The sequence below is a fragment of the Mastacembelus armatus genome, chromosome 7 (assembly GCF_900324485.2).
Source record: "Mastacembelus armatus chromosome 7, fMasArm1.2, whole genome shotgun sequence".
Classification (NCBI taxonomy): Eukaryota; Metazoa; Chordata; class Actinopteri; order Synbranchiformes; family Mastacembelidae; genus Mastacembelus; species Mastacembelus armatus.
In genome coordinates, this window is record NC_046639.1 from 22,207,579 (window position 1) to 22,228,272 (window position 20,694).

General features: G+C 38.2%; 1 protein-coding gene across 2 annotated transcripts; it reads left to right on the forward strand.

The window, feature by feature from the left end:
- The first annotated feature begins 1,010 nt into the window (after positions 1–1,010).
- Positions 1,011–20,451, forward strand: itchb (itchy E3 ubiquitin protein ligase b). Of its 2 annotated transcripts, XM_026332605.1 has the most exons (24): positions 1,011–1,147; positions 5,133–5,224; positions 5,823–5,964; positions 8,137–8,261; positions 10,219–10,353; positions 10,604–10,649; positions 10,752–10,933; positions 11,180–11,426; positions 11,956–12,051; positions 12,603–12,777; positions 13,051–13,120; positions 13,807–13,891; positions 14,023–14,151; positions 15,143–15,215; positions 15,415–15,486; positions 15,710–15,798; positions 16,124–16,283; positions 16,404–16,537; positions 16,737–16,877; positions 17,095–17,215; positions 17,372–17,476; positions 17,890–17,986; positions 18,381–18,453; positions 18,693–20,451. In XM_026332605.1, exons 2-24 carry the CDS (start codon positions 5,155–5,157, stop codon positions 18,790–18,792), a joined length of 2,667 nt encoding a protein of 888 aa, XP_026188390.1. In that variant the 5' UTR covers positions 1,011–1,147; positions 5,133–5,154; the 3' UTR covers positions 18,793–20,451. The 2 variants fall into 2 exon arrangements, with proteins under 2 accessions (XP_026188390.1, XP_026188389.1); XM_026332604.1 differs by lacking the exons at positions 1,011–1,147; positions 5,133–5,224 and adding an exon at positions 5,566–5,597.
- The last annotated feature ends 243 nt before the right edge of the window (positions 20,452–20,694 follow it).

Here is a 20,694-nt window from a genome sequence, read left to right on the forward strand (position 1 = left end):
TTTCAAAATAAAGCCCTGGGAAGTGTATGGGCGTCTTTATTTTCCCAGAGATCACTATTGTGCAGATATACTATATGGTTACTGTAGTTATTTCAGTTCAATTGTTTTTATTATTTTCGTAATAGTACTACTGGTAATGCTTTTGGTATTGTTAACATTATGCAGTAGACTGGCAATAAATTAAAATTCTAATATATAAGCTAATATATTACGATCATATATTCTACAATATATATATATATATATATATATATAGTTATAAATCATCTGATCATCTGATCATCAGCTGTCAGCCTCGCTGAACACTTACATAGGCTATTATTATGGTATGCGGCAGCCACCTATAAAATACAACAATGCCATCTGCTGTTTGTAGTTGTTGGGTGGTCAGTGCGTGTTACATCAGTTCATTTCATTCAATCATGCGTCAGGAATACTTGACACCAGAAAGGACAGTATACTGTAATATACATAATAGCTGTGTCTGTACTTTAGCAATGAATCACAGTGCTAATTGAAACCTACTACCCTTGGGATTTAGTGCCTATGTGATTATTACACAGGTTGCAACCCATCAACAATGATGAACCGGACAGTAAAGGTCATAAGGTGCATATTCTTATTTCACTTCATGGCACCGGGTGCTCTCGGTCACTGTTCATGCACGATGTCAATAATTGGTTTTAATTATGTGTAATGTTGACGGATGTGAAACGTTCAATTGTGTGGGCTACACTGAAGAGCTAATGCATATTCTATCCCACCGTATTATAGCGTCGCTTTTACGTGTCTTTTCTCATGCGAATGCTGAATTTATGACTCACTCGACCGCAGAGAAATAGGTTTGTTTTTTTGCAACTTCGTAGTGCTGTCATTGGTCTACAGGGTTGCAAGGACATTAAATGCATCTTGTTTACTGATCGACCATTGGTCCATCCCGCTCCAACTCTGGTCCAATCACAGCGCGAAGGGGGAGTAGCGTGCGCCCCACCTTGTTTCGATCACGTGATGTGTTATACGAAGATGGTGGAAGTTTCTTCTTCCTTGAAGTGAAGCTACGACTGAAACCCAAACATCCTGTACACCGAGGGCTGCCAGTTGACTTCAGCGTGACCAGTTTTATTTTACAGCGTCCCTTTCGATCCGGGTAAGTGGTAGAAGTCGATAAACGAACGACAGTTGTAATCGTTTTGTTTCAGTCCATGGACTTTGGGATTTCCAGCCAGCCATGATGATGACACGAGCTACTAGGCTAGCAGTTAGCCGGGCTGGGGATGGCAGCGGGCTGTCAGAAATGATATTCAACACGTAATAGTTTTTCAGCAACTCCTGCGAGCATACCATCACCGTAAATACACATACTGTTTAATTTCACTGCAGTTTATTAGCTAACGAAGACGTACTGTCCCTCATTGTACGGGTATCTAAATTAGCACTAGCTACTTATCCATTCCTAGTTAGATCAAATGATGTAATCGTTATCAGGATTTGTTAGCTTATCTCACTGGAGGGACAATGTAGAGTAATAAATAACTGCTGGCGGTAGTTACTAGACACGTTGGCTGGGACAGCTGATAATAAAGCGGTTAGAGTGCGGTTTCGTTACCTATAGCTATGAGTTCGTATATTGAGAGAAGAGTGCGCCAAAGTCCTTCTGGTATCTGCTAGATTGTTGTTGTCTGTAAAAGCAGCTACATGTTTTGTTGTACACCGCATACAATACATTAGGAACCACTCCTCAATACTTAAAACTAAAATTAGAAGTACTTATTCTTAACCTGAGCAAAGTGAGCCAGTACTGAGCTCAGTTCATATTATAATCTTTTAGTGTCTCTTATCACGACTGCATAGTTTTGTCTCATTTAGTAACTTCAGTTATGTGGGGAAAACAAATTTGTATAGAGGATGAAAGAGACAAGGGATTTTTCATTCACACTAGTCATGAACAACGTGGTGAATTTAGTTTAGTTTGTGTCTTGTTTTTCCACTGTTATTTCTATAGGAAATAAATGTTTTTAGTGTTCTTGTGACAGAGACTGTCAGGCAGACTGGCTGCGTCTTTGGTGACTTTCCTGTTAGGGAATTGTTATAATAATTGTTATAATTAATAATCCATCAGATTATCTCAGTCTATAATTACCTTGATTATGAACTTCAGATTTCAGATATTAGACAAAATCATTTGTTTTCCACTAAAAGGAAACACAAATTATTTTCAGATGGGCACCAGGTTCTTGAGTGTTTGCATACAGCATCATAACAGAAGAACCGGTTTTCTTTTATCTTACACTCATACTAAGTTGGGCAGCATGAAAGTATGTTGTAGCAGTATGCACCACTGTTCTGTATACATGATCTATGTTTCTCAAGACCAAGGAGTTATCAATGTAGGTAATACAAATTTAGCTTAATGTGGCCAAGACACATTTTAGAGTATTTGCTGGTTTTAAAAAAAGTGATGTGTTCTCAAACCATATAAAAATCATTCAGAGCACTGTAGTCTCGGACATAGAGCAGTTTTAGTTCAAATTCAATTTCAAATCCCTCACAGACACACCAAACACAATCTGTGGATAATGTTCTTTAGTTGGCTAAAAAAAGTCCAAGTCAAAGCACTTCAGTGTAGAGTTTAATATTCAGTGAATACTCTCATCTACAAAACACAATCAGCCTGCTCATGGGGCTGCAGAGTCAGCTTTTGCAATGAATAATTGACAGAGACTAAAGCAGTAGCCAATGTGAAAGTTTATCCAGGAGCTCCTCACTTTCTCCTGCTCTGCCGTGTGCATATTGGACGAGATAGACTAATGCATTATTCATCACATCGAGGTAGCGGACCAGATTCTGGGAATATCACAGGACCTGAATCCTGTGCCAGTGTTTCCCTTTACTTTTTCTTTCTCCTTGGTTGACACATTTCTCGGTGGTGCACTTTAGTTGCTGTTGGATTTCATATTGCAGCCCATATCTTTCAAACAAACATTATACAAGTTTTCAGTGGGAAATAATGAGTAACACCAGGTTAACGATTGTCACTGTTGTCATTGTTAATGTAATGACCATCTACAGGGAGCTTGAGAAAAATTTTCTTTAGGAGTGAATACATAAACATCATGTCTTGGTTATGGTCCTGGAAACTTTAACTCCTAGAATTGTACAAGGAATCTGTAAAGTGAATAAGGGCACCTAGTGTAAATACTGGAAATGGCTAATTGAAGTAGAAGTCAGTTGTAAAAGTGCAATAGTCTCCAGCTTTCTTTGAGCCTGCACATGGTAAGCAGTTTCAGTAATGATATGGTATGGTTTAAAACAGCATCTAAGTGTAACCTTAATGCTTAACAAACCTGTGTGTTGCTCTTTGCAGTCGACTGTATTTGGCCCTTAAACACAGAGCAAACACATAGGCACATGTTGTATTTTAGTGTCAATTTTAAATAGAAAACACTAGACTATTTCACACACTGACAGGTATCAAAGTGACACCCTTTTGTGACTTCAAGTTTCTTGCTATATGTTTTAAGTTTATTATCAGTCTGTTATTGCTATCTTGAATGCAAATGCAAACAGTTGATACAACTGTTACAGTGTTGAAGATAGGACTGGGCTATAAGACATTTTTGATAATTATTACAAACATTTGGTTTTCCTCAGTGTAAACAGGTAATTTACCTTTTTTTTAAAAAGTCTGCGCTCACAAAATGCAAAGCTATCAGCCAAGCTCACAAGCCAGCCGTTAGCTAGAACAGCTTGCTTGTTGTTCAAACCCCAGCAATGGTGGCTATCTGGCTTTCCAGGCATTACCTGATATGATAAGAGCCCACGAAGGGGAAGAGACACAGCAAATGCACTGTCATATCTTGTAGAGAAAAACAGTGTAGAACAGTGGAACAGACATATTTCAAGAACTAATGAAAGGGGTTGGCACTGAGGGTAAAGCCCCACAGACGAAACATATTTCAACAACAGCACTGCCTCATTCATATACAGACTGCAGGGAATAAGTGGAAGAGAGGTTTTACAGACCACCACTGATTATAAAGTAGGAGTACAACAGGACCTAATGAGCATAAATAAAAAAGTGTAGGGCTATTTTGGTTGTGGACAGTGTCCTATTATTGATTCAAAAATAAATGACTGTTTCTGACCATACCAAACCTTGTGATTTTCGGAGGGTTCAATCACATACCCTAAATCACAAATATACTCCTTGAAATTCAAATTAATAGTGGACTTTACTTGTAGATAATATTACTTTAATTTCTATTCACCATAACACAGAGTATTCTTGAACTCCATCAACCATGTTGAATAGCTTTTGTTCTTATCCTCCAGCCATAGGTGAGGTTAGATTTCTGAAAGGGAATTTATAAATGTAGTCTCTGCATCTACATTACATTACATTACATTCAGCTGGAAAATGCTTTTGTCCAAAGCAACTTACAGTAAGTGAATTTCAGCCAAATGCAGCAAAACTAGCTGTCCTCAAAAATTACAAAATGCATTTGGTATTGCACATAGCTGAAGGCTGCATGGGAATTATGGAGGCTCAGTGAGCTGTGCTTGACATGACTGAGACAGAATAATTCATTCTATTGTTTTTCTAGTATTCTGAATACAGCGAGGATCAGACTGCAAAATTTTGCAGTGTAAAATTGGTTTGTGCTTTAGGCAGAAACAAATTAAAATGCTTGTACAGAACAATAAACAATGTCAGAAAAATAAGAAATTAGTACATGCAAAACAAGTGCACACGGGACGTGTAGAAAGTAGAAGATGGCTGCATTGATCATGATTTGCTTTAGGCCTCTACCCTAAAAGTCTGTTGGCATTTAATAGTGACTCATTGTTATGCAGTCACAGTTTAGTTTTTGAATGTTAAACTGTTCTCGAATCTAATACTCAATGGAAAACTGATGATTGTTATAATAAATGAAGTTGAAAAGCTGATGTTTTTAAAGCAAAGATATAATTTACCATTTTACTATAAGCAGCAAGTTTTGGGTTGGGTTTGTTAAAACATACAGTCCTTAATGTCCTTTCATGTTGTAGACTATATTGCTTTAAGTGATCTCATCTCAAATTTGAAAAATCAATTTGTTATGACTCTAATTATGTCCATGTTTGTGCTGTAGGCCTTCACCTCAGTCCTATGTCATGGCCAGTGAAGTCACCAAGTCGGGCACATCCAATGGTTACCCCGTAAAGGCACAGCTTCAAATCATTGGTAAATCTTCAAGAAAAAGAATTCTTTCTTTCCTGTTTTTATTACTTTCTTCTTATTTTATATTCACTGATAAACTACTTATGCTCAGCTGTAAATAATAAAGTGAATGTTGGTGGAGTCCTGTTTAGTTGCCTTATTTTCAGGCTCTCTGTATTGTACATGCTGGTTCACTGTCATGCTCTTGTGGCTTAGTGGAACACGTGACTAGAACGGAGCTATTGTTAATGTTCTTAATAACATCTGCTTTTTCAGCAATGGTGAGTCAAAATGTCTGCTGTGATAAAGATAAAGGGCTATTATGAGAATTTGACAGATTTCTTTCCCTTGTGTGTTTAGTTGAGCAGTGAGGTCTATCGACAGCAGCATCACTTAAGTAATGGACATTTTGAGATTTACAAACTGCATCTGCTTACCTGGCCCAAATGTCATTGGTTGTAGTTTCAAGTGTAAAAATACAAATTTATTCAATCAGCTTCCCCTTTTCTTTTAAAATGTGTTACATGTTAATTTCTTGTTGTTAAAGTGGTGTTTTCCTTTTTCTTTCTGTGCTACTATGACTGACTGTCTGCTGCATGATCCCTTCTCTCTTTTTTTTTAGTGCTATCAGCAAAACTGAAAGAGAACAAGAAAAACTGGTTTGGTCCTAGTCCTTATGTGGAAGTGACAGTCGATGGTCAGTCCAAGAAAACAGAGAAATGCAGCAACACCCACAGCCCCAAATGGAAGCAGCCACTCACCGTGTGAGTCAAAGTCATGCCGGGACTTCAATATTGTGTTGTTACTCTAAAAGTGATTATACTCCAGCCAGACCAATACCATACCAATACATTTGTCTTGAAATGTGGTCAGATCTACATCTAAGTTACAATTATGAACAAACACCATTTATTTTAACGATTAACACACACCGCAATGTATTGTTCTAATCCATGTTGAATACATCATTCAAACATTCACTGAGTAGGCTGGGAAAAGAATCTCAACTGCTTGGCTGTTTATATCAAATTGTGTGTATGAACTGCCTACCTTGACATTTCACAGCACTGCTGGGAAAATGATGAAACAAAAATTTGAATATTTTCGGGAGCAAACACAGTCTATGTAGGGTGTCCCAAGGAATGACCAAACAAACAAAAACAAAATAACAAATCCAAACTGCCTCTTGCTGCCCCTGGGCCTTTCCAAGTTGGCTGCCTGCCAGCTGCAGCTCGGCAAGACCGACTCTAAAGATTAAAGCAAATCTACAGAATCACTTCAGACTCATTTTAAGACTGCTACTACAGTTTTATATTCTCAGGTTTGTTGTAATTGTTACAATTTGCTGAACCTTACACAGAAAGCATACAGTAATGTGCAGGACATATTGTAGTAATCAGTGTCTGCTGCTGACTGAAGTGAGTGAACTCGGTTGTTCAGACAGTTGTATAACTGTGTTGATGTCAGTATTCTGAATTAGTTTGAATTAAGTGATTAATGATTTAACTAGTTATTTGAAATTCAGCTTTGAGGAAGGAGCAGATCATTACAAAATGCTGCTGAGTATAGCATTTGGCATAGCTCTCCCTCATAAATCTTACAACTCTATTAAAGTACTGATGTAACTCATGATCTTTATCACAATGTCTTGATGGTATTAGTTTTTCTTGTGAATGACTTACCAGTAGGGATAGTTATCGTTAACTTTGCCCTTTGCTTACAGGCACAGCAGGCAGGTAGTCAGAGTGAAGTGCTGAGAGAGGTGTCTCGTTTTCTGTGCGAACAGCAAAAATATTTTACACATAGACGGATATTTGACCATGTGTGTTAAATGTGCACATTTAACGCGACTACTTCAATACTGATAACAGCCCCGTTAATGCTAGAACTTGTTGATATGGTGGTCTTCCAAAATTTTGCCCCGGGGCTCGTTTAATAGCGGGTCTCGGTACCCACCCCTTCTCACCATGGCTTCAAGATGTATTTTCTGTGAGAGAAAATGCTCAATGGCATAAATGAAGAGAAAAGATGTGTTCTCTCCATGAGGTTGGCACTGGCATGTAGAATGGTGGTGAGAGAGTATGTCCAATTCATCTACAGGAATCCTGTTTCTAAACATATACTGAACAGTTAATGCACTGACACCATTTGACTTCCTACATTCGCACATCAGATGTCTTCTTATTTTTAGCCTGTGCAGGAGCTTCTGCTCTACACAGTGACCTTCTTAATATAGACTTCTGCAAAGGGTTTTCTTGCACCAAAAAGAGCAGAGTAATTATATAACAAGTGTTTACTGTGGGGTGTAATCAGACCTGAACCAGTGTGTCCTGAAGTGTCTTTTGCTGGGGACACTAAGGGTACATAGTGATGACTATAGAGACTTTGTCCCTGAATAGCTTCTGAACTTGATTGTCTAAGGGGTGCTTTCACCACAAGACAAAGTATTTACGTCAAAGCTTTCATTTCATTACTAGGAAGTCGGGCTGCATGATTGTTTTCTGATCTCGGTCTTGATTCAGACGCCTGTGGAGCCTCATTTTCTCATGACCACGATCAACTAATAACAGGAATGTACACAGAAAGACTGAGTCAAAGACATCCAACAGGAAAGGAAAGACTGTGGTAGCAATAGTAAAATGAATCAGGCTTGAAAAGAGCATTTCCGTTAAGATGGCTAAGATAAAACAGTTGATTCGAACCATATTATGTACAACAACAGCAGCTTTTTGTAAAGATCATGTTACGTTTGGCATAAAAATAAAAAAAGAACAATTCATTTCTAATGAATCATCAGAAAAATATCATGGTTAAGTTCATAATCCATGGCAAATCACTCCACTTGTCAAATGTTTTGATTTTGTTCATTACAATCTCTAAAGTACAAATGCTGTGAAATCTTTCATCCATTGAACTACTGAATTTTTTTTTAACAGGATTGTGACTCCATTCAGCAAACTGGTGTTTCGCGTGTGGAGCCATCAAACCCTGAAGTCTGATGTGTTGCTTGGCATGGCCATGTTGGACATCAGTGACACGCTCAAATCTAACGACATGAAAAGTGAGTGTGTGGAACATGCATAAACACAGCTGTCCCACATATTCTGTTTTCTTTCTCTCCTGCTCCATAGAATTGGCTTTATAGTTTCATAACAATAGGAATAAACCCTCGCAGAATGTCCTTTGTGTCTGTATTGTTTGCATATGCATGATAATCCATTCAGAAATAACACCAATAGAGGAGGTGTTTGTCTGTGTGAAACTGCATAGTAGTGAGGTCATAATTTGCCGAATACTTTGCTGAACTGTGCAACTTATGTGTCAAAAAGTGCAGCTAATGTATTTCAAAGCATTCACAAGTAGAGTAAAAAATAAATCGGAGGCACTACTCCCAACATTTCTGAGGGAGGCTGCAGCTTTTTGTCTCCCTTTTTCTCATAAAGACTCCATTCAGTCCCATGAATTGTAATTTTTTATGCATGCACTCTGTCGAGCAGCTAATGACAAACAACTCTCAGTTATCACATGTCAAGAGCTGATTAATGTTCCAGGTCAGAACAGAAAAATACATGCTGTTTTTTTTTGTAATTAGTGAACTTTGTAGATGAAAATACATGAAGATTTGATGAAGTTTTGTTTTTGTTACAAATGAGCCATCGATTATCCAGGCAAGAACAACATTCAGTCGGAACAAAATGATGATAAAGGAAAACAATAAGTGAGGGTTTTGGAAGGGGCAAAGATTTAGTGTATGAATATGGGTATTACCCTCTTTCTTGTACCATAGAACCCTTTGTTTATTTGTGAAATTTGACTTAGTATGACCGTTTTACAAATGGGTCCCCATTATCTCACTTCATATTATTATGTTGTCAGCTAAGCCTGTTTAATTTTTCATTATTTTCTTTCATAGCCTATATTATTTGACTCTCAGTTCTACTATAGACTTGTTTAGTTTCTTCATAACCATTTATATTGTATATTGCCCTTATGTGTCTTATGATATTACAAAGATAACAAGTTAGAGATACTTCCTGTTAATGCCAAAGACCCCTCAGTGCCATGGCAGAGTATTGCACCCCTAATGGGATAAACTTTGTGCTTACACTTAGTTATGATTGACCTAGAGTTTACCTGTGGACTTGAAGCAGCATGCCTCAGCAACTGTGTAACTGAATTTGCCCACAACACTTTTTTGATTAATAGTTAGACCATGTTAGACCATGAGCTGTTGTTTTTTCCATTGAGTGGGTATTAAAGCACACTCAGTTCAGCAAGGGGGAAAACAAACAAGTCAACACTTTGTGACCATTTCTTGTTTTGAATTTTTTAATTGTTATAACTTTTGTAACAACAACGGCACGCCAACCGGAGGTTTGTCTTTACTGAGGAACGGAGGTTATCCCCTTCCATTTGTGGTGATTAGGTATCTAACTTGCTAGTTCCTTTTGCTGGGTGAGGTCTAGTTGGGCTTGTTATTCAGGCAGCAAAGGGCTTATTTATAAATTAAAGGGTGGCCTACAGGTTTATTTAGTGGTGTCTTACTAGTGAGCTATCCATGGTAGTGTAGTTTAAACCTACCAGTCATGAGAAAATAGCTTTGGGGACCACAGTTGCTCAGTAAATGCCTGTTTTAATGTACATTAAGGGCAGAAAGGGCAGATTACCCTTTATATCCAATCTTCTGTACCTCACAATCTGACATTCCTGGTGTGGGAAGGACACTTAAGACCTAAAATACATGACACCTCCCACAATCACTTCAAGGAAGTAGACATCTGACAGAGTTCTCTTGCTCCTCTCATTTCATTAGATAATTTATTTTAATTTAAACTGTATATGTCTTCACACTGTTCCAAGTAAAAGACTACTGGAGTTGTTTAGCCCTGGGGCACCAATAATAAAGTTGATGTTTTCCACTTAGAAGGGACAATGCAGCTTGTCCTGACTGGTATGCAGGCAATACATTTTCAGATGTCTTACTCTGATCATCTTGTGTTTTCGTCCTCTCCCTGTAGTCTCAGAGGTGGTGCAGACTTTACAGCTGTGTGCTGACAGAGACCAGTCAGATGTGGTGGGAGATCTGTCTGTCTGCCTGGATGGAATGACTGTCGACCCCGAGATGTTCGCCACAGCAGAGGCCAAACAACATAGTGAGTCAAAGGAGAGCCACAAGTCACAAGCTAATTAATCATTTAAAGTGAAGGAAATATAGTTGACAGTTATTTTACTGCTCTGTGTAGTTAGAAAATGTGTGGGGGTGAACAAGCAATTGAATTGACATCCACAGGATTTATTGGAGTCACATCAGATTCAAAATGTTTTTTATTGACTTGTTTTTTGATGTGTGAACAGAAATTTCTTCCCTTTCATGGTAATTTCTGTTGTGTTTTTTTACTTCAGGCATGTTAAATGGGGAAGCACAATCTAATGGTGATCATGCTATAAGGTACCCTCCCTGTTCTCATCTTCCTTCCACTTTCATTAGTGTGATGCTTTTAGTATCCTTTTTTCTGCTTCATTCATCTCTATCCACCTACCCTCCTTACAGGCATAGTCGAGACAGCTCTCCAGCTGTGGATGGTGTAGAACGCAATTCTTCTCCCAGTGGCCAGAGGCCAGTCAATATCACAGGGTCTCCCTCAGTGTCATCAGGAGGCTCGAAACCTCTCCGACCACCCAGACCCTCCAGGCCACCTCCTCCAACCCCCCGGAGACCCGCCTCTTCACCAGGTCAGACATTTAGTGCAGGGCAGTGCCCATCTGGTTTATTCCAGAGACTTTTCAACTACAAATCAGAGAAGCAGGTCAAGTGCTTTTCTAATATCTAATCTCTGTTACATTTGTGAATCGAAAAAGTGGTCCTTCGTTAAGTTTCAAGATGTTTTTTGCCCACTCAAACAGCAAAGCAAGCTCACCATGATAAAGTCAAACTCTTGATGTCTGATTTTTTTAATTTTTTTTTTTTTTTTTCCTCAGCATCTTCAAGCAATGGCTCTGCACCAAACAATGGCAGTGATGGTCAGTCAGGTTCTGATACACCAGTGAGAACACCGGCCTCAGGATCTCCATCCGCTCCAGACTCAAGTCCATCGACTGGCTCGGACAGAAACTCCACACCAGTCACCACCTCTGGAGCTGCAGCAACAAGACAGCCAACTAGTAGCATCACCCCTCTGGTCACTCCCAGGGTCCCAGCTGTGAACACTGGACCATTACCCCCTGGGTTAGCTCTTATTTTGTATTGTTTGCTGATGAGGTGAAGGAAGTTTGGTCAAAGAAAAATCAAAATAGCATATATATTTGTGTTTTTATACAGTATATCACTTGAATTATACCAGTAATGTAAATTTGTTGTATTAATGTAAAAGAATGACAGGTAATATAGGCTCCCATTGTTGCAGTATCTCAGCAACAAAGCTAATACATACATACATCTGTATTAAATTAAAACAAAGAAAAAGAACCAAAAACATTTATTCATTAACTGAATGTTTATGGAGAAAAATGATGAATCACTGAGGAGTAGTGCACTGCAAAAAAAATTTGATTATCTTTGAGCAGAAACTCAACTCTTGGATAACATTCACTTGCGCTCAAGAAGAAAAGGGCAACATAATACTAGTCTGTAGAAAACAACATAGATGCGTCTGAAAATTACATGTCTAAGTTTGTCACCTGGAACATTTTACATTCAGAGGGTGGTTGTTACTCACTAGTGCCTAATGTCCTGAAGTTTATTGTCACTGTTTCAGGTGGGAGCAGAGGGTGGATCAGAATGGCAGGGTATATTTTGTTGATCATGTGGAGAAGAGAACAACCTGGGAACGCCCTGAACCACTGCCCACTGGGTAAAACGTTGTTATTGTTTAATCTTTCTTTTCTCTTCTCAAAGATACACATTAGTAGGTAGTACAGGACTGTGTTTGAGCAGCATAAACTTTAAATGTAACTTGTTGAGTCCTGATTTATAACATGCTAAGAAATGTAATAATGCAAAGCCAGATGAAAGACTGCTGCTAGCCAGTACATGGCTTCATTATATATTTCAAACCATTCACACCTTGCAAACATTTATGAGGTAGCATGTCTCGGGCCTGATTAATACAATGCAGTGAAAACACTAGATGTAAATATAAATTCTTTGTTTGATAGAGTGCTTCATGGGCTACCTGTAACAACCTTAAATAGATGTGTATTTAGGCAGTAGCCTCTGCTACTGTGAACAATTACAATACAGGAATTTCCTGACATAAACAGACTGAAAGTAAACCTGTTTTTCTATCAATATGAAGATAGCTTTACTTAAGAATTTTTTTTTCCCCAGAAAGCATTTTTTTTTTTTTTAAATAAAAGTGACAGATTAACTGCCAATCACTTCCCTAATTTCATTTGTCCTTAGCTGGGAGCGTCGTGTTGACCAGATGGGGCGGGTCTACTTTGTTGATCACATGACACGGACCACCACATGGCAGCGCCCCACAATGGAGACAGTGCGTAACTATGAGCAGTGGCAACATCAGCGCAACCAGCTGCAGGGCGCCATGCAGCAGTTCAACCAGAGATTCATATTTGGGGTGAGACTTCCTCTTTGTAATGTGATACTCTGTGTTGACATTACACACTGATTAACTGGAATATGGTGACTGTCATGACTAATAAACTTTTCATTTTTCTGTATGTGCCAATACTGAAGTGTGCCACTATCATGAGCTTACAATGTTGTCTTTACATCTTATTACTCCCTTATAATACTGTATCTGTATCTGTAAACCAACATAGCTTGGACTGAACTTGTCCTCTAGATGTCTTCTGACTCAAATGAAATATTCTGATTATCTGCTTTGTAGTTACAAGAGCAGGCCCAGGCCACTCAGAATAAGGAGTTTGATCCTCTTGGGCCTCTGCCACATGGATGGGGTAAGATCTTTAATGCTTTTTATTGCCATGAGAAATCATTTAATGCCATGAGAGATCATTTAAGTTGTGACAGTAAATGTTCACAATTCATTTCATAGCTGGGATATATTTACTGAACATTTTGATTGTGTTCAGGTGCACTAATGTGCACTACAGTAGTTCACTTTACTTTTTTTCTATATTTTTTAGGCTACCTGTCTTAGCTTTCAACAATGATGTCTTGCACTGATGTAATTCATAGCAGTAGCTTAATGCCTTTTAAGTTGTGCAGCCAACCTGGGCACTTGTGGAAGAGGAAATCTTTCATAATCACAAACATCTCAGTGATCTCACACATCTCCACAAAAGCCAGGGTGTAATGGCATATATAAGATGATTAACAACTGTATTTGAGTACTTTACTGATGATAAATGTAGTTCTGTGAACTCAAACAAGAAAACTTGGTCTTGTGTACAGATGTACTGCATTTCTTATAGTTCTGTGGACTAATTAAACTATTAGACAATTTAATTATTCTCTTCTGGGGCCTTTTAGCTGACCTACATGACCTTAATGTATCCCAGGGAGTGCTTGCTGTCAATGAATTGTCATCTATCTTTGAATTTTTGAAGTGAGCACCCAGAATTGCCACTTTCTGCGATTGCATTATGTTTAATAATCAACTAATGGTTATTGTGTCTTTCAGAAAAGAGAACGGACACCAATGGCAGGGTTTATTTTGTGCATCACCCTACACGGTCAACGCAGTGGGAGGACCCACGAACACAGGGGTTGGTTTATGCTTGTGTGTTTGCATATACAGTGCCGTCAAATAAGATAACATGCACATTAGAGGAAAATTTAAATGCATATATTTTTGATGCACATTTTTTACTGCATCCTTTTGTTCATTATTTGTTAGGTTGCTAAATGAGAAGCCACTTCCAGAAGGCTGGGAGATGAGGTTCACTGTAGATGGTATTCCTTACTTTGTAGACCACAACAGGAGAACCACAACCTACATTGATCCTCGCACTGGAAAATCATCACTGTATGTCATCTACCATACTGAGACCTGATTACTAGCAAACAACACAACTTAACATATTGTATAGAGTTTTCAGCTAGAGCAAGTACTCAACAGCTAATGAAGAGGCAGAGTATTACTGTACAATTCATTAATTAATAATGCTACTTTTGAAGCATTTTTTTCTTGGCTTTAAAACATTTAATGCCAAAGGCATTTAACCTTTGCAATAAACCTATTCATAGCACAATAGTGTTTCCATAAACATGTAGGCTGTTTTGAAGACATGCTTAGAAATTAGGAAATCGCCATCGGGGCAAAGCAGATGAAGCGTGTTTAGGAGAGGTGCGTACATAAACAAAAGTTCGATTAGAACCAAGTGTCACTGAATAACTCCTCATTTTTAGGCGATTTTAGGTGTCAAATGTTAATTCATTTATGAATCTGGTATTAGGATGAAATTTTCATTTTTTTTCAACTCTGTCTTAGTTTCGCTGTATGTGACACATGAATTCAATTTACAGCACCATGTTTTGGTATTGGTAGCAACATGTTTACTGTTGTCTTTAGCCTGGTGAGTCATTTTCTCGGAAATGCCTTTATATTGTTTAAATTCATGACAGATTATCCTCAACTGACTAGTGGATCAGCTAGTCTTGCATACTTTCCCTCTGTTATTCTCACACATGTAAAACCCCAGTTGACTGTTACATGAGCTTAAAATGACATGAGTGTAATTACTTTGGTTTTGTTTCTGTGGTCGAAAAACCAGTTTGGTGAATGGGGATTAGTAGGTGACAGAGTGAGCTGTCAGGAGCCACATCATCCTGGCCTAGTAACTTTAATTTATTTACAGTACACCCTTGCAAAGGCTTGTGTACTATAATAGTCCTTGCAGTTACATCAATATTGGCAGTAAAAACTGAGAGTGTAGACAAACTGGTTGAAAAAAAACACCAAATATGCTTTACAATACTAAAAGATATGAAGAGTATCTTTGCATTTTTTCCCTCAGTGAAAATGGACCTCAGATCACCTATGTTCGAGACTTCAAAGCCAAAGTACAGTACTTCAGATTTTGGTGCCAGGTAAGAGTTACTACAATGTGCAGTTTGATAGAATTGCTTGTTACTTATTCATAGTTTTCAAGTTAGTTATTCAAGTTTTCCTTAATCCCTAAAGGGGTAGGGTTAGTGTTAATTGCATCTTTATGGATTCCTGATCTGACAGGTGTTGTAATGTCACAAATTGAAGCTCACTGCTTCTGACATTTTCCCCTTTCTTCAGCAACTGTCAATGCCTCAACACATCAAGATCACTGTTTCCAGAAAAACCCTGTTTGAGGACTCTTTCCAGCAGGTAACGTGACTGTATTCAGAAAATGTGCTTTACCTACTCTAACTCAACTTATTTCGTCTTAATTCAATTATTTCATCATAACTAAAAAAGGTTCATATTTATTATGTCTCAATAACTGGGCTGCTGTATGTAAGAATCAATGAGAAACAGCAAACAGTTGTGGTGTCTTCTGTCATGATGGCAGGTTCTTAAGACATTTTGTACACATTGTCTCTGTTTTTAGATAATGAGCTTCAATTCTCAAGATCTGAGAAGGAGACTATGGATCATCTTCCCTGGTGAAGAGGGCCTTGATTACGGAGGTGTTGCCAGGTAAGCTGTTGAACTGCTGTTGAACATGAAAAATGTGTTATGTGGATTCCTACAATTTATGCTTCCTGTAGTCACTTTGGGCCAAGGATCAGTTTGCATATTTTTCTATCCTGTCCTTCCAGTGATTTTGGATTTCTCCTACTCATTACTTACAATAGGCTTTCATAGAAATTCCTGATGTCTTTAATGCATTTGCAGATTATGCTGTTATTTGCCACTTATGTAACCCATTTATGTAAATGGAATGGGATGCTCCCAGCTTTAATATATTGGATCATTGTCAGTTAGCTAGGTGGTCTCATTTCTGTTGTCTCCTCTTCTCCAGGGAGTGGTTCTTCCTCTTGTCCCATGAAGTTTTGAACCCCATGTACTGCCTGTTTGAATATGCCGGTAAAGACAACTACTGTCTCCAGATTAACCCTGCCTCCTACATCAACCCTGACCACCTCAAGTATTTCAAGTTCATAGGACGCTTCATTGCTATGGTTAGTCATTTTAGCATGCATGGGATTTTCATTAGCATGGCATGAAAAGTCACTGTGAGAGTTGTTGCAGCACAAAACGTGTGAAAGAAATGTGATCAAACAGTGTTTTTTGTCCCTCAGGCTCTTTTCCATGGTAAGTTCATCGACACTGGTTTCTCTTTGCCATTTTACAAGCGCATACTAAACAAGCCGTTGGCCCTCAAAGACCTGGAGTCAATTGACCCGGAGTTTTACAACTCGTTGATCTGGATCAAGTGAGTACCCAAAACCATGCGAACAATTGTTTGTTTGTCAAGCATCAATTGTTTCTTGATTATAGGATGTAATATTAGCATGACTTACAACAGGACCTAATACTTCTCACACACCAAAATGGAAAACAGTGTTAACTGAGGGAGGTAGATTGTAGACACACTGGGTGGTGTAACAGCAATTGTCTGTGCTGCTCTTTAGGGATAACAACATTGAGGAGTGCGGTCTGGAGATGTTCTTCTCTGTTGACAAGGAGATTCTGGGGGAAATCACCACCCATGAACTGAAACCTGGAGGAGGTGACATCCAAGTCACTGAGGAGAACAAGGAAGAGTACATCAGGTGGGTTTTATTAGATCAAATTCAGCCATTTTTTTATTCAGCTTTCAAACTGGACATCTAAGGAAAAAACATTGTAGATTTTGTGACAGGTTTAACATAATGTTTCATAGGCTAATAGTTTTCTTGGAAACATGGACCAGTGTTACTGTCATTTCCATATTTTTGAGTTTTATGAGTTGTAAAATCTGCATGTGTTCGCCTCTTTCCCCTTCCACAGGTTGGTAGCAGAGTGGAGGCTGTCTAGAGGAGTGGAAGAGCAGACACAGGCTTTCTTTGAAGGCTTCAATGAGGTCCTTCCTCAGCAGTACCTGCAGTACTTCGATGCTAAAGAGCTGGAGGTATGAATGAACTGAAAACATTGTCATTTATATGATAGAAAAGAGACCTGTCTATCATTTGGATTGAACATACTGGGGTGAGAAAATGGAATTTGCTTTATAGAAACAATTACTGATTTCAGTCGTTTAATATTTCTAACTTGTGTCCTGTTCCAGGTGATGCTGTGCGGGATGCAGGAGATTGACCTGGCAGACTGGCAGAGAAACACTATCTACAGACATTACGCTCGAAGCAGCAAACAGATTGTCTGGTTCTGGCAGGTCAGTGTATGTTGACAGCGTTCATTCAATATAGGAGGAATTACACATCTAATGACTTCAACTGGGGATAAAACACAATAACAATTTCCTTTTGATATACTATGTAGTGAGTTTTAATATGTTGTTGCATTATTATCATTATCACTTTGTGTATTTATATTGTATCTCGATTCACTGATTTTCTTACAAATCCAGAAAAGTAGAAAAAAAAAATTTTTTGGATTGTGCACAAACTAGTGGGAATCCTACAGTTTTATACATTTTGTTTTACTCACTTATATTCTTATAGTTTGAATAAGATAATAAGATCACTTCATTTACAGATGCTGTTGTACTTACTTGATCTAGTGAATGGGATAATCTGTAACATGGAGACATTTAAGTGTTAAACAACTTTACACTTTTCCCTTCAGTTCATAAAAGAGATGGACAATGAGAAAAGAATGAGGCTGCTGCAGTTCGTCACGGGTACCTGTCGCCTGCCTGTAGGAGGCTTCACTGACCTAATGGGTAATAATTACAGTAATATAAGTTGGCATTTCCAAATGCAGATAGAATATTTGTCTAGGCCACTATATGGACAGCGCTGAAAACCTTATGTATACAACAAATACAGGGTTCTGTTGTGTTTTGACTTTGTGTAAACCTTTTTTTGAGTGTCTGTCCTTTTGCCTGTCCTGTTTGTTTATTTAGTGTTTGTAGTTGCATTTTTCTACCTGTCATTATATCTGGGAATTAACAATATCCAGTCCTAAGCAAATGTAGAACTAGCTCAATTAGTTTTGGTACTCCATAACATTCATCTTTAAAAACAGAGCAGATGGTAAGTTTGAAACTAACATTAAACATTATCATGGTAATCATGAAGATTCTCGCTCCTCCTGACTTGTGCTTCACTTTACAGGAAGCAACGGTCCACAGAAGTTCTGCATTGAGAAGGTGGGAAAAGAAAACTGGCTTCCCAGAAGTCACACATGGTGAGTTCATACAAACTGTGAATCAAAACTCTCTAGTTACTAAATAAACTATGGTCTGACAGCAGTTCACTGTAGGAAGTTGTAATGCTTCTTAAGCTAGGTAATATTTTTGTCTAGTTTAAATAAAAACTTGATCCCATCCAGATTTCTTCATGTATGGAGAAAGCAGTTCATGTATTAAGGTCTTTGAGAAAAAAATTCCAGTCTGAGGCTGAAATGTTTTTTATGTACTTTCTCAGCTTTAACAGACTCGACTTACCGCCCTACAAGAGCTATGAGCAGCTAAAGGAGAAGCTGATGTTTGCTATTGAGGAGACAGAAGGCTTCGGACAGGAGTGAGACAAACTAGGAGATGTTTAAACAGTGGGTATAGGAGTCTGAGGGAATAAAGACGAGCGTGTTCAAATCAGGGAGCCTCTTCTGAGTAGGGGGGTATTTTGTGTGCTTGTGCTCATGCAGGCACACACATGTTGGTATATGGATACATGTGAGAGACTGTATGTCTTTGCAATGGTGCTGGGATTAGGGAACTGGCGTCTACTGTGCACACCATGCTCACAGGCGGCCTCTCAGTGACAGAGGTATATGAACATTTTGTATTATTTTAAACCAAAACCCAGAAGCTGCTCTTGTCTCCCAGAATGATGCACCAAATATCCAGGGCATCCTGAAAACTCACCTTCAGTGACATTGGATCAATGGGACTGCAGTAGTGTTTTTTTTTTTTTTCTCTCCTTACACTTGAAATCATGTAACCAGTAGCCTTGGAGTTACCATATTGTTCAAATTCTCATAACCTGAGGGGTCACACGTTCTGACTAATGTTGGGTCATAGTGTCTTTGATTTGGGGTTTTTTTTTTTTTAAGGTTATGTTTCACTGAAAGCAACCAAACTCTGTGGCTTCAAGATTGTTTTTGCTTTAAAATGACTTTGGCCTAGTTTGAACATTGTTCTACTTAATCACTTTTCAAAAATCTCACACGTTTTTCCTCATTTTTTTACTAAAGTGGATCAGTAACACATGACAATATGATAACTTTGACTTAATTTATAGAAAGAAGTGCTTAAGTATCAAACAGTGTTGGTGCTTCAATGAGATTTTAGAGACAGGTCTGGTCTAAATAAAGAGAGAGCCAGTTTTGCTTCCGCAGGCCTGTATTTTATCTGTAAATCACAGAATGATTGTGAGAAGGGTTGTAACCTCCATTATGCAGAAGCTTTGAGCAAAACCTAAACAGACCCTAGTTTTATAGGGCCAGAGATTGTACTGATGGGGTGTCTTCGTTTTCTGGAAGAATCTTTACAAGTTATTCATCTCAGTATCCACTTCAGACATTTTACACCTTCATTTTTTCTATTTGTGGGGTGATCTTACTGCAAACAAGATCCTAAAGTAATCCAGTGGTGGAGTAAATGTTTGAAGGTGTTCAGTTTTCAGGAACTCTAGATGTGCTTGATCTAATATGTGAATACACCAAATTCAAGTCAAACCAAATCACAACTGACATTCTGAATGCATGTTTTATGTAGGTCTTGATACACCTGTAACATTGGAATGTGAGTAACAGAGCTATTACCTTATTTACTTGGCCAAACACGTATCACAGAATGAACAGGAAAAGTAAATACAATTGTTATGGATTTTAAAGTCACTGACACAAAGATGCATTGCAGTATTTCAAAATCTCCAAATGTTTGTCACTGTGGAATCAATGGTTAGTGTGTCGAGCAGGTGTTTATACTATAATTGCGAATCCTTTTTTTAGTTTGGTTTGGCTGACGTTACACATCACGTTTGCAATAATAGATTTATCATGTTTAACAAGATCATGATTCTCTGTATGAAATAAAATCACCAGCTAGTGTGATTGCTTATTTTTGGAGTGTCCTTTTGGATTATTTATTAAACTGGGTGAAAAGACAGGTTTGGTTACTGGTGAACAGAAGATTTGGGTGTTGTTCATATGATGATGATGATGATGATGCACAGCACTTTTTAAAAAAATGTCACTCCACTTACTTTTCTTGCAGCATGGTAACTGCAGACTCACATGTATGGTGAGGTTGTCTGGTGTTTGTCATTAGCCTTCAGCTAACCTTCACAACTGAGGCAAATTTAGTGTTAAAAAAAAAAAAAAAACATCAGGATGAAAAGGTGATTGATAAAGTTGCCTATTTAGATTATTTTTGCCTATGATTGTTACCCCTAATGCAGTGTGTTTTAAACCTGTTCTGGTTTG

What these genes read in the sequence shown, in the direction of transcription:
- itchb (XM_026332605.1), top strand. Translation starts at nt 5,155, where the DNA reads ATGGCCAGTGAAGTCACCAAGTCGGGCACATCCAATGGTTACCCCGTA. An exon ending in TGGAAGCAGCCACTCACCGT is followed by an intron (nt 5,965 to 8,136) that starts GTGAGTCAAAGT and finishes TTTTTTTAACAG; the next exon opens with GATTGTGACTCCATTCAGCA. An exon ending in GAGGACCCACGAACACAGGG is followed by an intron (nt 13,892 to 14,022) that starts GTTGGTTTATGC and finishes ATTATTTGTTAG; the next exon opens with GTTGCTAAATGAGAAGCCAC.